This window comes from Eucalyptus grandis, chromosome 3 (genome assembly GCF_016545825.1).
Source record: "Eucalyptus grandis isolate ANBG69807.140 chromosome 3, ASM1654582v1, whole genome shotgun sequence".
NCBI lineage: Eukaryota > Viridiplantae > Streptophyta > Magnoliopsida > Myrtales > Myrtaceae > Eucalyptus > Eucalyptus grandis.
In genome coordinates this window covers 52,190,830-52,205,087 of record NC_052614.1, presented here as the reverse complement: position 1 = coordinate 52,205,087, position 14,258 = coordinate 52,190,830, and the positions used below count along the sequence as shown (strand labels likewise).

At 41.2% G+C, this 14,258-nt stretch overlaps 2 protein-coding genes across 2 annotated transcripts; both read left to right on the top strand.

Annotated features, from left to right (window-relative positions):
- Nucleotides 1-2,206: 2,206 nt before the first annotated feature.
- On the top strand, nucleotides 2,207-5,726 carry LOC104437688 (cysteine-rich receptor-like protein kinase 10). Its single transcript, XM_039308810.1, is given in 7 exon segments — nucleotides 2,207-3,456; nucleotides 3,834-3,944; nucleotides 4,035-4,554; nucleotides 4,667-4,904; nucleotides 5,007-5,157; nucleotides 5,238-5,328; nucleotides 5,331-5,726. Coding segments are annotated over 5 exon segments (843 nt in total). The 5' UTR covers nucleotides 2,207-3,456; nucleotides 3,834-3,944; nucleotides 4,035-4,391; the 3' UTR covers nucleotides 5,531-5,726.
- A 637-nt stretch (nucleotides 5,727-6,363) lies between these two features.
- LOC108958659 (receptor-like serine/threonine-protein kinase SD1-8) lies at nucleotides 6,364-9,995 on the top strand. The gene is given in 8 exon segments (XM_039308870.1): nucleotides 6,364-7,856; nucleotides 8,094-8,204; nucleotides 8,300-8,511; nucleotides 8,612-8,822; nucleotides 8,935-8,994; nucleotides 8,997-9,171; nucleotides 9,279-9,429; nucleotides 9,508-9,995. Coding segments are annotated over 8 exon segments (2,145 nt in total). The 5' UTR covers nucleotides 6,364-6,940; the 3' UTR covers nucleotides 9,817-9,995.
- Nucleotides 9,996-14,258: the final 4,263 nt, after the last annotated feature.

Genomic DNA, 14,258 nt, shown 5'->3' with positions numbered 1-14,258 from the left:
TATGACATACACGGTAAAATACGATAAACGGCATGCAATTTGATAGATAAGCATACATCACATTGAATAGCTTCAATTGATAAGGAACATATTGAATCAGATATTCACTAGCGAATCGATGGATTTGCATCTGATGGCATTCCATAGACTTCGAATTGAACCGAGTCGCACGATGCGATTTGACAATCAACCCAATGTGACAAGTATGTCTTATCGTTTTATGAAAAGGGTTCATCCTTTGCTACGAAAAAAACGAAAGTCACTTCAAGATTGGGAGCAGAATTGACTCAGAGTTTGGTTCCAATCTCTTCATCCTTTGGTTTTCAGTCAATTATAGGATGTTCAACTACTTTCGTAAAACTGCTTTGACGAGTCCAAAAGTAATGAGGATCGAGCCAGATACAATGAACGACTCGCTTATTCTCCTTTATCAAATTCAGTAGATGTTGCCGTGCATGATACATATGATCATTCTAGTCAATTTTCACATAAATTGCTGATGTGGCGACGTGCCCATAGGATGGCCAGCGATGATTAGACCGCCATATCAACAATCTTCAGTGGGAATTGGCTGAAAAGAATAAATGGGAAATTTGTACAGAGACTTAGGACTAAATTGAAAAATTGGAAAGAATTAAATTTGTATCCTTATACTACGTATAGAGCCGATAGGGTAATTTTCCCCATCATTAAGATCGCCCAAGAGAGTAGACCAGTCAAGACACGTGAAAACTAGTTCAGACACCACATGACTGACTAAAAAGAAAATCACAAAGTACCCTCGTTTTGATACTATCCTATTTAATTAGGTGCTATATATGGAGGAGAGTGGTCATACACATATCACCGTCAGAGCTTCGTTCATATAGGAATATTGTTTTTTTTTTTTTTTTTTTTTGTAACCAAGGATCCGTCGTGAGCCCCCTTTCGCTTATGCTAGTCGGGGTCACACGACCCTCCGGTGTCCGGTGGCACTGGTGAACCTCGCCGAAGTTATTTTGACGACTATACCTCAGGGGAAGCTAGCCCAGCAACCCACCGTCAGAGCTCTCACTTAAATCGCGATAGAAACACGGGGATTCAAACTCTCGACCGTATCGAAGTAGGAGAGAACGAATACCAACGCGGCTGCCCGCGGGTGGGTTCATATAGGAATATTGTTCTCATCCATCACTTCCAAATTCGACGTCCGGCACTGGAAAGGGATATCTCAGTGTTGTGGTAAAATGCTATCTCGGATTATTCTTTGGCATATCGTAGACTAAGCCCACCGTATCGAGTCGGCTAAAAAGCGGGTCGTTCACGTCGAGCATAGGCGATTGACGAGATCTTGATGTTCTAGCGATACCGCAAAGGAGCATGATTTAATCCTTGGTTCTACGAACTACCATTTCAGGAATGGTAGTTTGGAAATTCTGTGAGTGCATGCCGTCGTCGATCGGGAAGACCTTTCATCCACTTGACCATTTTTCCTTAGAATTTTCCATTTTATTTAGTGAATCCAATAGTCAAGAGAGAGAAGGGAATTTGGTTCTCTGAACTGCCATTTCGTTTGCTAATTTCATTGGAGGACTTGAACCCGTCATGGTGAAGAGAGAGAAGGGAAGGGTCATTTCCGACTTTTCATTTTTTCCGCAGATAGCAAAATTTTAATTAGATAGATTGTTGAAACTACGCGCTTGTGAACCAAGTCAGTCAACGCTTCCCAAGACAATGTGGAAAGCAAGAAATAATTATCAGCAGACTAATGCACGAGAGGTCAAAATTAGACTGCCTTTTCGACGATTTTAGTGCGAGCTGGATGGTCAATGTTTCGCTTGTTCTGTAAGCGACCCCTTTAGCTTCCAAGGACGCTGAAGGAACGGATTTCCCATATGATTTTTGGTCAACCGTTAGAACCCTCCAATGGGAGAGGATGATAATGTTTTTTTTCAAAGAGCTCACGATGGAAATGGCATCAAAATTTTCCTCTTGAAATGATGGTGTTTTCAGCAACTGGAAATGCAATTTCTCTATTAGTTGTCACTCCCGGTTGGTTGATTGCATCCCCATCAGGAATGTCGAGCAATGCTTGCTTATCTAATGTGGACTGGGGCTACTGTAGTTTGACCCAAGGGAGAGATTCGAGAAAAAAGCGCAAAAAAATTCTCGAAAAGTTAGGTAGCAACTGAGGTGGTTTCGACAGGGAACTCGCCAAGCAAGTTCTGGCGAAATTTCATTCAATCCTGGCAGACTATCTGGGTCTTAAGCTCTCCTTCTGGAGTTTCGGTATCTGTAGCAATTCTATGCAATGGCCAGCAAGAAGAGCAACAAAGGAGAGCTGCTGTTGCCTCTTTTTGTTCTATTCTTTGGCTCATCTCTTGGGGCCATTGACACCATCAGACCCAAAGACTTGCTGACAAGCAATGACACTCTGGTTTCCGGGGCGGGGTCTTCGAGCTCGGCTTCTTCGATGACATCAGTTCAGGCATTTATTACCTGGGAATTTGGTTCAAGGCCGATCTGAACAGAAGAGCCGTTTGGGTCAACCGCGAGAACCCCATGATCGATTCGTCGTGTACTCTTCAGATAAGGTACGACGGTAACTTAGTACTGATAGACCGGCGACAGACCCCAATGATAGTCAATTCAGGAACGCTCGCAACGAATCCAAACACTTCTGCGACACTTCTTGATTCTGGGAATTTCATTCTCAAACAAGGCGGCACTGTTATCTGGCAAAGTTTCGATTATCCGACCGATACGTACTTGCCTGGCATGAAAATTGGGTGGTTCGGTCTCAACACGGATCAATCCAGGATACAAGTCCTCGTTTCGTGGGTGAGTCCACAAAATCCATCTCGAGGCTCATTCACTTTAGGAGTCAACTATAGCGCGTCGACAAAGCTTGGTGTTTGGCGCAGAGATAATGTCCACATGGATATCGGGTTCTGGGACCGAGGGAGTTTCAGATTCATCTTCGCTAACACATCAGATAGATACAACTTCAGCTATGTCTCAAATGAAAATGAGACTTACTTCACATTTAGTAGCAAAGGCACACATGCATCCACATGGTTTGTGATGGCTTCGACCGGCGAACTAGAGGAGCATAACATGGTAGATGCGGACGGTAATATATCGTTTTCGTCCATGAGCCATCAGCTGTGCGAAGATTCCAAGGAGGTAACTCTGACAAATGCTTGACTTCGATGCCATCTACGTGCAAGGAGGGCAATGACTTCACGCAGATCAATGGCACAGTGCCAGATTCAGCACTTGTTACTACGATGCACGTGGGATTCAACCAGTGCAAGGTCTTGTGTTGGGGTAATTGTTCTTGCATGGCATTCGTGTTTCGTCAAGACGATCAAGCCATGTGCCAACTTTATTATGGGAACAAGAAGGACTTGTTGAGGTCCAGAGATGGAGGAAGCGGGACGTTCTACGAGCGAGGCGACACTTCTGCAGAGAACGGTCAGTATGAACAGGCTTAAAACAGAACATGGATGCTCGAAGTAGAAACCACTTGTAGTTCTAACTCTAAAATCATAACATGATAAAGACTGTCGTCTTTGCGCATAATATTACTTTCTATCCAGCAATTCATTCTAGGTGGCATCTAACGTCTTGTAAGATTGCTTGATTAGGCCTAATAGGCAATATGCGAATGTACTGTATTTTTAGTAAGACAACCAGTCCTTCAAAATGAGATAATCAATTGGTAGGTTATTAACAGGTGATGTTTCAAGAGAATCGGCAGTGATTTATTATACTAAGTCGCGTATCTACAACAAACAATGTCTCTACCGTTCAATTCATCAAATACATGCATGCTGGTTTTGGATTTATAGGTGGCATAAGGAAGAAACTGCGGTTGATTGTTGCTGCTGCTCTGGCGTCCTTATCAGTTCTTATCTTAGTAATCCTATCTTATGTGCAATGGATTAGGCACAAGAAGAAAGGTAAGCTATCTCTTTCTCACATGCGCAATGACGAGCCATGTCGATGTTCTCTGATTCTCATGGAATGATTGATTGCAAATAATTTTACAGAAGGAAATAAAGTGAGGAATGGTGAAGCGACAAGTGAGAGCTTGGATACAGCATTAGTCCGAATAGGGGTCCTAGCATCAGATAAAGATCTCGTGAGCGCAAAGAAGGCAGAAATAAGCCAGCAGAAAGACCGGGAATTAGCACTGTTTACTTTTTCCAGCATTGAAGTCGCAACAGACTACTTTGCGCCAAGAAATAAACTCGGCGAAGGCGGTTTTGGCCCGGTTTACAAGGCAAGAAAAGCATATAATCTCACTATTATATCGACAGTAATTATCGATGGTAACGAAATGTGGATGTTGACTCCAGGGTCAACTTATCGAGGGACTGGACATTGCGGTGAAGAGACTTTCGAAGATGTCTCGGCAAGGGTTGGAGGAGTTCAAGAACGAGGTAACTCTAATATCTAAGCTGCAACACCGGAACCTGGTGAGGCTTCTGGGATGCTGCATCGAAGGAGAAGAGAGCATTCTGATTTACGAGTACATGCCCAACAAAAGCTTGGATTCGTTCATTTTCGGTCTGTGTTTCTCTTTTTCTGTCTATGATCTGTTCTTTGCTTCATATGGTAAACGGAATGCATCATGTTGACATTTGTTGTGCTTCTATCATGTGATTCTACTAAAATGAAGATCCTGAGAAAAGAGCGCTTTTGGATGGGAGGAAACGCGTCAGCATAATCGAAGGCATTGCTCAAGGGATCTTGTATCTCCACAAGTACTCTAGACTCCGCATCATCCACCGCGACTTGAAGACCAGCAACATATTGCTAGACAGCGACATGAACCCTAAGATATCCGATTTTGGCATGGCAAGAATCTTTGGAGAGAACGAAACTCAGGCAAAAACGATTAGAGTTGTGGGGACATGGTAAGCAGAGCTGGTGTATGATAACTAGCCTCATCCGCTAGTTAAATTTTTCTTTTGTTTACTCAACCATCCTAACAACTGCTCAAATGTTATATCGGTTAGTGGATACATGTCCCCAGAATATGCAATGGATGGTCTATTCTCAGAGATGTCAGACGTGTTCGCATTCGGGGTCATTTTGCTGGAGATAGTGAGTGGTGAGAAGAATATCGCCTTCTTTGAGTGCGACCATTGGTTGAACTTGCCGGGAAAAGTAAGTAAACTACTCCATGACAGACTCTGCTGTTCACTGATTTTATCATTATTTGAGCTGGACAATTTGGTTCGATATAGGGTTGGAATCTATGGAAAGAAGGGAAGTGCATGGAGTTCATGGACCAGACACTAGCCACTTCTTGCTCAGCAAATTCAGCGGAACGGCTTGTTCAGCTGGCCTACTATGTGTGCAAGAAAGGCCAATGTATCGACCTACGATGTCGGATGTGGTCTCAATGCTCAACAATGAGACAATTCCTCTGCCTCTTCCAAGAGAACCGGCATTCTTAATCCGCTCAGCATTGAGCTCAAGAAGGCACAGACTTTTTTCCGCAAGTGAGATTACAGTTTCAGAGTTGTGTGCCAGGTAAAAAAGGCAGAGGACTAGCCATCATGGCCCAATAGCATCTTACGCCATTGAGGCTAATATTGTAGATTTCAAGCAAGAGTTGGCAAAGCCAACCAGAGTTGTTACTGTTGCTTCATGTATGAGATTAGTCATGCTGAAGGAAGAAAAGGGCAGGTTTTATATAGGGCAGGTTTTATATGGATTTGTACATGATTTGATAGGGAAAAAAATTTGAATATCTCATTGGACGATACATTTTTTCAGTAACTGGCATAAATTAATGCATTTCTTGTTTTCTATCAGCAATCGACTCACCTTTTGGTTAAATGGTTAAGCATGTCGAAATACTGCAACTACGACTTACTATTAACACATTCAGAGTGAACTGCAAAACATGGTTACGAGAACCTAAATGTTAATTGCCAAACCAAATTCCAACCCACTTTTTATCTTTGGCCTGAATAAGAATTTGGACAGCGTTGATGCTGTCAATAGCTCAAGAGATGACTAGAAAGACTATTGGTAACGATCAAATGATGCCAAATATGGTTGCTGTATTGTTGGAGGACTTGATCTCATCATGGTCAAGAGAGGAAGGGACATTTTCGACTTTTCATATTTCCGCGGATGGTATGGTGTATCAGAATTTAATTACATGATTGTTGCAACCTCTTGCTTGTAAACCAAGTCAGTCAACGCTTTCCAAGACAATGTGAAAGCAAGCGCACAATCATTACCATACGCAATGCACGATAGGTCAAATAGGACTGCCCTTTCAATTTAGTGGGAGCTAGATGTCAATGGTTGACGGACCTGTACTTCAAGGCGGCAAAAGAAAAGATTTCCAAGTCATTCGGTCAACCATTGGAACCATCCAAAGCTAGATTACTCATCACTTCAACAGGATATGTCATGTTGTTATGTGAAGCGAATTTAGCAATGTCATGCTCGGTTGATTGCATCCCCGGTAGACCAGCGAAACCATCCTTCTAGTTTGACCAAGAAGGGAGAGACACGAGGAAGAAGCGCCAGAGCATTTTGGAAAATTGTGTTGCAACTGAAGTGATTTCAACGGAAGGAGTCACCAAGCAAGTTCTAGCAAAATTTTATTCAATCCCAGAAGACTATTTGGATCTTCAGTTCCCCTTCTGGTGTTCAGTATCTGCAACAATTCTCTGCAATGGCCAACAAGAAGAGCAACAGAGGAGAGCTGTTGTTGTCTCTCTTTGCTCTATTCTTTGGCTCATCTCCTGGGGCAATTGACACCATCAGATTCAAAGACTTGTTGACTAGCAATGACACTCTAGTTTCCAGAGCTGGGGTCTTTGAGCTCGGCTTCTTCAATGACATCGCTTCCAGAATTTACTAACTGGGAATCTGGTTCAAGGCCGATCCAAACAGAAGAGCCGTGTGGGTCAACCGCGAGAATCCCATGATTGACTCTTCGTGTACTCTTCAAGTAAGGTATGACGGTAACTTAGTACTGATAGACAGGCGACAAACTCCAATCATAGTCAATTCAGGAATGCTCGCAACGAATGTGAGCACTTCTGCGACACTTCTTGATTCTGGGAATTTTGTTCTTGAACAAGGCGATGCTGTCATCTGGCAAAGTTTTGATTATCCAACCGATACTTACTTGCCTGGCATGAAAGTCGGGTGGTTCCATCTCAATACGGATCAATCCAGGATACAAGTCCTCGTTTCATGGATGAGTCCACAAAATCCATCTCGAGGCTCGTTCACTTTAGCAGTCGACTATAATGGGTCAACTGGGATTGGTGTTTGGCGCCAAGATAATGTACACATGGATATTGGGTTCTGGGACAGAGGGAGTTTCAGATTCATTTTCGCAAACACATCAGATAGATACAATTTCAGCTATGTTTCAAATGAAAATGAGACTTACTTCACTTTCAATGGGAAAGGCGCATATGCATCCACATGGTTTGTGATGGCTTCGACAGGGGAACTCGAGGAGCATAGCATGGTAGATGTCAATGGTAATATTTCGTTTTCCTCAGTGAGCCATCAGCTGTGCGGAGATTCACAAAGAGGTAATTCCGGTACATGTTTGACCTCGATTCCATCTACTTGCAAGGAGGGCAATGGCTTCTCACAGGTCAATGGCACGATGCCAAATTCAGCACTTGTTAGTACAGTGCTCATGGGGTTCGATGAGTGTGAGGTCTTGTGCCGGGGTAACTGTTCTTGCGCGGCATTCATGTTTCATCGGGACAATCAAGCCATGTGCCAACTTTATTATGGGGACAAGAAGGACTTACTGAGGTCCAGAGAAGGAGGAAGCAGGACATTCTACATGCGAGGCAACACTTCTGCTGAGAACGGTCAGTATGAACACTTATTTTTACAGTGCTCACTCTATTTGCTGATTCCTTCTAGTGTAGCATCTGATATCTTGTGGGATTGCTTGAATAGGCCCAATAGGCGATATACCAATGAACATTTCCTTTTACTAGGCTAACCTGTCCTGCGTGGGATAATACTTTGTCGCATGTCTGCAGCTAACAACGTTTCTTCTGTTCAATTCATTGAGTTGATGCTTGCGGTTTTTGGATTTTTAGGTGGTAAGAGGAAGAAATTGCGGTTGATTGTCGCTGGTGCTCTGGCTTCCCTATTGGTTCTTAGCTTGGTAATCTTATCTTACTTGCAATGGACTAGGCGCAAGAAGAAAGGTGAATTCTCGCTTTCTCACACACTCACCGATAAGCCATGTCCATGTTCTCTCAGTCTCATGGAATGATTGATTATGTGAACAATTTTATGGTAGGAAATAAAGTGAGGAATGGAGAACAAACGGCATTTCTCCGAATAGGGGTTGGAGCACCTGCTAAAGTTCTCACAAGAGCAAAGAAGGCGGAAATAAGCCAGCAGAAAGGCCAGGAATTAGCACTGTTCACTTTTTCCAGCATAGAAGTCGCAACAGACTACTTTGTGCCGAGAAATAAACTTGGCGAAGGTGGTTTTGGCCCTGTTTACAAGGCAAGCAAAGCATATAATCACGTTCTATTACATCGACAACAATTTTAGATGAACTGGTGAAAAAGAATCGAGGGTAACAAATTGTGGATTATGATTCCAGGGTCAACTTCCTGAGGGTCTGGAAATTGCGGTGAAGAGACTTTCGAAGATGTCCCGGCAAGGGTTGGAGGAGTTCAAGAACGAGGTCAGTCTAATATCTAAGCTGCAACACCGGAACCTGGTGCGGCTTCTAGGATGCTGCATTGAAGGAGAAGAGAGCATTCTGATATACGAGTACATGCCCAACAAAAGCTTGGATTCATTCATTTTCGGTCCGTGTTCCTCTTTTTCTGTCTGCGATCTGTTCTTTGCTTGATATGGTGAGCAATGCCTCAATTTGACATTTGTGTTGTGTGTCTATTATGCAATCCTACTAAATTGAAGATCCTGCGAAAAGAGCGCTTTTGGATTGGAGGAAACGCATCGACATAATCGAAGGCATTGCTCAGGGATCCTATATCTCCACAAGTACTCCAGGCTTCGAATCATCCACCGCAACTTGAAGACCAGCAACATACTGCTAGACAGCAATATGAACCCAAAGATATCCGATTTTGGCATGGCGAGAATCTTCGGAGAGAATGAAACTCAGGTGAAAACGATTAGAGTTGTCGGGACACGGTAAGTAGACCTGGTGTATAATCACTAGCCTCATACATTATAGTTGCATTTTCCGACTCATTTACTCAATCATATCCTTATGAATCCTTGAATTCTATATTGGTTAGTGGATACATGTCCCCTGAATATGCAATGGACGGTCTATTCTCGGAGATGTCGGACGTGTTCGCATTCGGGGTCATTTTGCTGGAGATAGTGAGCGGCGAGAAGAACATCGCCTTCTTTGGGCGCGATCATTGGTTGAACCTGCCGGGAAAGGTAAGCAAAGTACTCCATGACTGACCCTTCTTCACTGATTTTATCATGACCGGAGCTGAACAATTCGGTTCGATACAGGCTTGGGATCTATGGAAAGCAGGAAAGTGCAAGGAATTCGTGGACCAGACGCTGGCCACTTCTTGCTCGGAAAGTTCGGCGGAACGGCTCGTCCAGTTGGGCCTACTGTGCGTGCAAGAAAGGCCGATGTACCGACCCACGATGTCGGACGTGGTCTCTGTACTCAACAACGAGGCAATGCCTCTGCCTCTCCCGAGAGAACCGGCGTTCTTAACCAGCAAGACGGACTCGGCATCGAGCTCAAGAAGGCACAGGCACAGGCATTTTTCTGGATGTGAGATCACAGTTTCAGAGATCTCTCCCAGGTAAAAGGGTAAAGGCAAAGGATTAGCCATCATGACCCAATAGCAACAGCTGGCAAAGCCAACCAGAGCTGAACTCTTGCTTCATGTGTGAATTTAGTCCTTCTGTGCACAGAAGGAAGAAGAACATGGCAGGTTTCATATGGATGTACACAATTTCATAAACATTCGATTTAAGTTAACACATCATTGCGAAAGCGCCTCCAAGAGCCTTCTTGCTCCGGCAGCAGCGACGCGAGTCGGGCCCAAGACCGGACCGGTTCTCGACCCGTTGCCTCCTCGGCCCGCAGGAACCGGGTTCGACCCGTTTCGATCTAATCGAGCAGAATCGACAGGCTTTGTGCTAATTACCCAGGACTTTGCTGTGCTTTTCCTGCTTGTTTTGGGGGGAAAAAGTGAGTGCCATCTGCTTGGTTAGCCGGAATTCGATGCCCACTCGGTTTATTTTGGGGACTCTCGAGGATAATAAAAAAGATATTGGAGGACTCAAAAGCAAAAGAAAAGCTGGGAGCTTTATCATTTGTCATAGACCCTCAAACTTATCACTCCACAAATTCACGTGCATGCATGCAACCCAATAGCCCTCACGTAAGGAATTTTCCTTACCTCGATGCCCGCGAAATCAAAAGGGATGCCACTAAGATCGTGCCACCTCATGAATGTGTAAAAAGGTGTATAGGTCGCTTTATACGTACGTATGTATATGTGAGGGAATATCCGAAGTGTGTGCATACGTAAGATGTTGAGGAAAATTATCCAATTTCTTTTTTTAAAAGTTTAATGTATAGTGGTCGATTCAATTTTAATTTTTTATTTTAGGCTTGAAACTTTTGATAATTTTTTAATATAATCATTTTAATCAATTTTGGTTGAAAAAACACCAACGTGAATGTTGGCTGTCTACATGAATGATTTTTTGTTTTTTTATAGATATTTTGATTTTTTTTGTCTTTTCTTTTCTTTCTCTTTTGTTCGTGGTTGGTCTTGGCCTAGTTACGCCACGTAGACAACCGACGCCAATTAGATTGCCAAATAGGCTATTTTCGACCATACCCATATTAATTTAGAATTAGTAAACCAATTTAATTAGTTGATCTCGGTATCTCTTGCAAGTGTAAGAGAGTAGAAAATGATGATCAACGGGATAATGTGCAAATTAAGAAAGAGAACTACTGATAAGAAATAAAATAAAGGGGGGAAGATGCAAAAAAAAAAAAAAAACAATTAAATCATCAATTGGATGGGAGGAAGAAAACACCAATTTAGGTAAACTCAATGTGGAGAATTTAACCTAAGCAGCCTCATCCAATAATTCAAATATAACTATTAAAATAATCCTAAATTTGGAAAGGGTAATTGATATTTCGAAATGATTGTAGGTCACTTTTAGAAGAGAATTCGGCCCGATGCAGCTCCAGCTGGACTCACTCATTCCCGCCTCCAATATTTTGGTTTTTTTTATGTGGACTAAAAATAGTTTACTTAGATATTAGATTTAGGCGATATTTTCATTCAGTTTACCTCCATCTTTTTGACCGGAAATGCTGACGTGGACCTATGTGCACATGGATAAATAATTCACAAATTTTAAAGGAATTGTGAACTTTTTTCCATTTTTACTTCTTTTCTTTTTCTTTGTTAATTAGAAAATGTAAAAATTGTTCATGTTATCATTAGTCGTGTCACGTAAGATGGCTCACGTCAAAATTGGTGAAAATGACTACATTAGTGAATTGTCAAAAAGTTCAACATAAAATTGGCCAAATTAAAAAGTTTATAACTAAATTGACATCCGTAAAATAGGTTTAAGCCTATTTTGGTAATTTTCCCTACGGTAATAAAGGTGACAATGAATGCTCAATGTGAGAGCAATTATTAAATTAGTCTTAAATTTATTGTACGGATGTCAATTTGATCATAAACTTTTTAATTTTATTAATATAGTACTAAATTTTTGCACAAAATTTCAATGTAGCCATTTTGATCAATTACCATAAATAAATAACAATGCGATGTCTAGTCATCACTAGTTATCTTCACTAACATGGACAACTTTATTCAAAATGACATCTTACATGGATCACTACATTAGCGATTTAAGACAACTATTGGTTGAAACTACTACATTGGGATATTGTGTAAAGGTTTAGGATTATATTAGCAAAATTATAAAGTTTTAAATTGAATTAACATCCTTATAATAAGTTTATGATTGAGATGAAAATTTTCCCCTCAGCATAGTGTTTCTCTTAGTCTAATTGCCAAGCCAACCCTTTTGGGCAACTTCTCACAACTTTTCCTTCTTATTAATTATTTTTCCTCCAAAACTTTTTTGAGCTTTGAGATAATATTTATGTCCTACATGTTGGTGTTTGTATCACTTAAAAAGGTTATGATATTTCGCGATATATAAAAGTCAAATTACAAAAGATACAAGATTTAGAAAGGTTAAAAGTTAAAGTAAGTTCAATTAGGCAATGCATGTAATATCTAAATGCACATGGTAAGTAATAGTAAATAGTAAACATGCTCTAATTATTAGGTGTACGTTCTAAATCCTTAATTAGAATTTACAACTTTTTTATCAACCATATAATTTGAAAGAGAAAATTTTTAAAACCGAGGAAAGAAAGGAGGAAGAAAATGACAATGGAGGAGTCAGTGCATCGAAGAAGATAAAGGAGAAGACGGGGTTCTTTTTTTCTTTAATTTTTTTTTCTTTTTTTCTTTTTTGTTTAAAAATTATGTTGTCTGTTTGTGTTCATAAAGGAGGGTCAAATATTCTTGAATCTCACCAAGACTTGTCTTCCATCATCAGCTCCAAACTGTCTTTATCGAAATCTACCATTTCCTTTCCGTAGTTTCCAGACAACCATTTCATGCGAATTTGCCCCTTTTCCGAGTTTGAACACGGCCATCGACCGAGGCGCATTTTGCTTCTTTCTTTCGGAGCGAAATCCATCGTCTTCCACTAGACATTTTGTTCATCGTCGGTGTAAAAAATCACTTTGTTTCGTACAATAATAGCGGCATTGATATGTGCAAAACTAGATAGGATCGACAAATTAACCCGATAGTCCATAAACCATTCATCATCAATGTAAAAACCACTTTGTTTTGTACAATAGTAGCGCATTGCTATGCATAAAACCTAACTAGAATCATAAGTGTAAAAATCACCTTGTTTCTTACAGTGGTGGCGCATTGCTTTATGTAAACTTAGCTAGAATCAAAGAATTTACCCGACAGTCCATAAATAGATCAAACATACAAACGGCAGTGTGATTTTTTCCGTACGAATATGCTCAGAAACTCAATGCGATCATCGAGTAATTTAGCTCCTCTATGTCTCATTAAAATGGGTTCCTACTTACACCTCATGTCATATCAATATAAATGCTCTAACTCATACGTGTGCTCCCTACAATGGATGTGCGTCGCTTGCACAAAAACTCTGCTGGTCTTTGGCAGCTGCATTGTTCAAAATTGCTCGGTCAAAAAACAGGATGAATAAAAATTGGAAAAGAACAGCAATAAAGGGAAAGTTGGAATTAATTTGCTAAGGAACATGGACAACTTTTGACTCGTGTCTTCCAAAATTTAAGCTTCAAGTACAGGGACAGAATATTCAAAGGGGGAAAATTAACGGGGGAGGGGATAAAGGGAAGGCGGGTGATTAAGGGAATTTGTTCGCTTTTCCAAACGTAGGATGACCGTTAAGACATGAGGAAAACCCTAGCGTCTTACGTACCCATTAAGGTTACTGCTCCTACAATACTTAATTTGTTCTCTGCGGATAAAGGAAAAAGCCTCAGGAGTGGGAACCTTCTCAAAGATTTTTTGAAGTAAGCAATGACATTCCCTCTTCATCGTGAATTACTAAACATTTCACATGGCACGAGACCGGATCGAGCGGGTCTATCAAAAAGTGAGGCCAGCTACAAAAGAAAATCAACACGGTTCGATGTAAATCCCACATGATTTATCACACACTACCGGCTCGATCAATCACAATGAAAGTAGATTGAGATGCATCATAGACTATAATTCAACATTTGGGGATGTAAGCTGATCACTAAGATCAATATATAATAAAAGCCAATGTGGGCATGTCCATATGCCATTTGACATGGACACAAGCTTTTTGCATACCAATGGCTGCAGACTTATTCAATTCCAGCATTGCTCTTGCATAAGGAATGATGCAATCTATGAGCCGCCTCAAAAGGGCCCAAAGAAGCTGTAGACTGAGCTCTCCTTTGAACTCCTTTTTCCGTTGTTTTCTTTCCTTTTTGAATCCTTGGAATAATATTTTCTGATTATTATCATTTTCTTCCATTTCTCTCTTTCCTTTTTCCCAGATTAAGGTCACTGAGATTCCTTGTGGTTCAAGGAGGCAAAGTTAAGGATATTGAAAAAGAATCTCTCTCTCTCTCTCTCTCTCTCTCT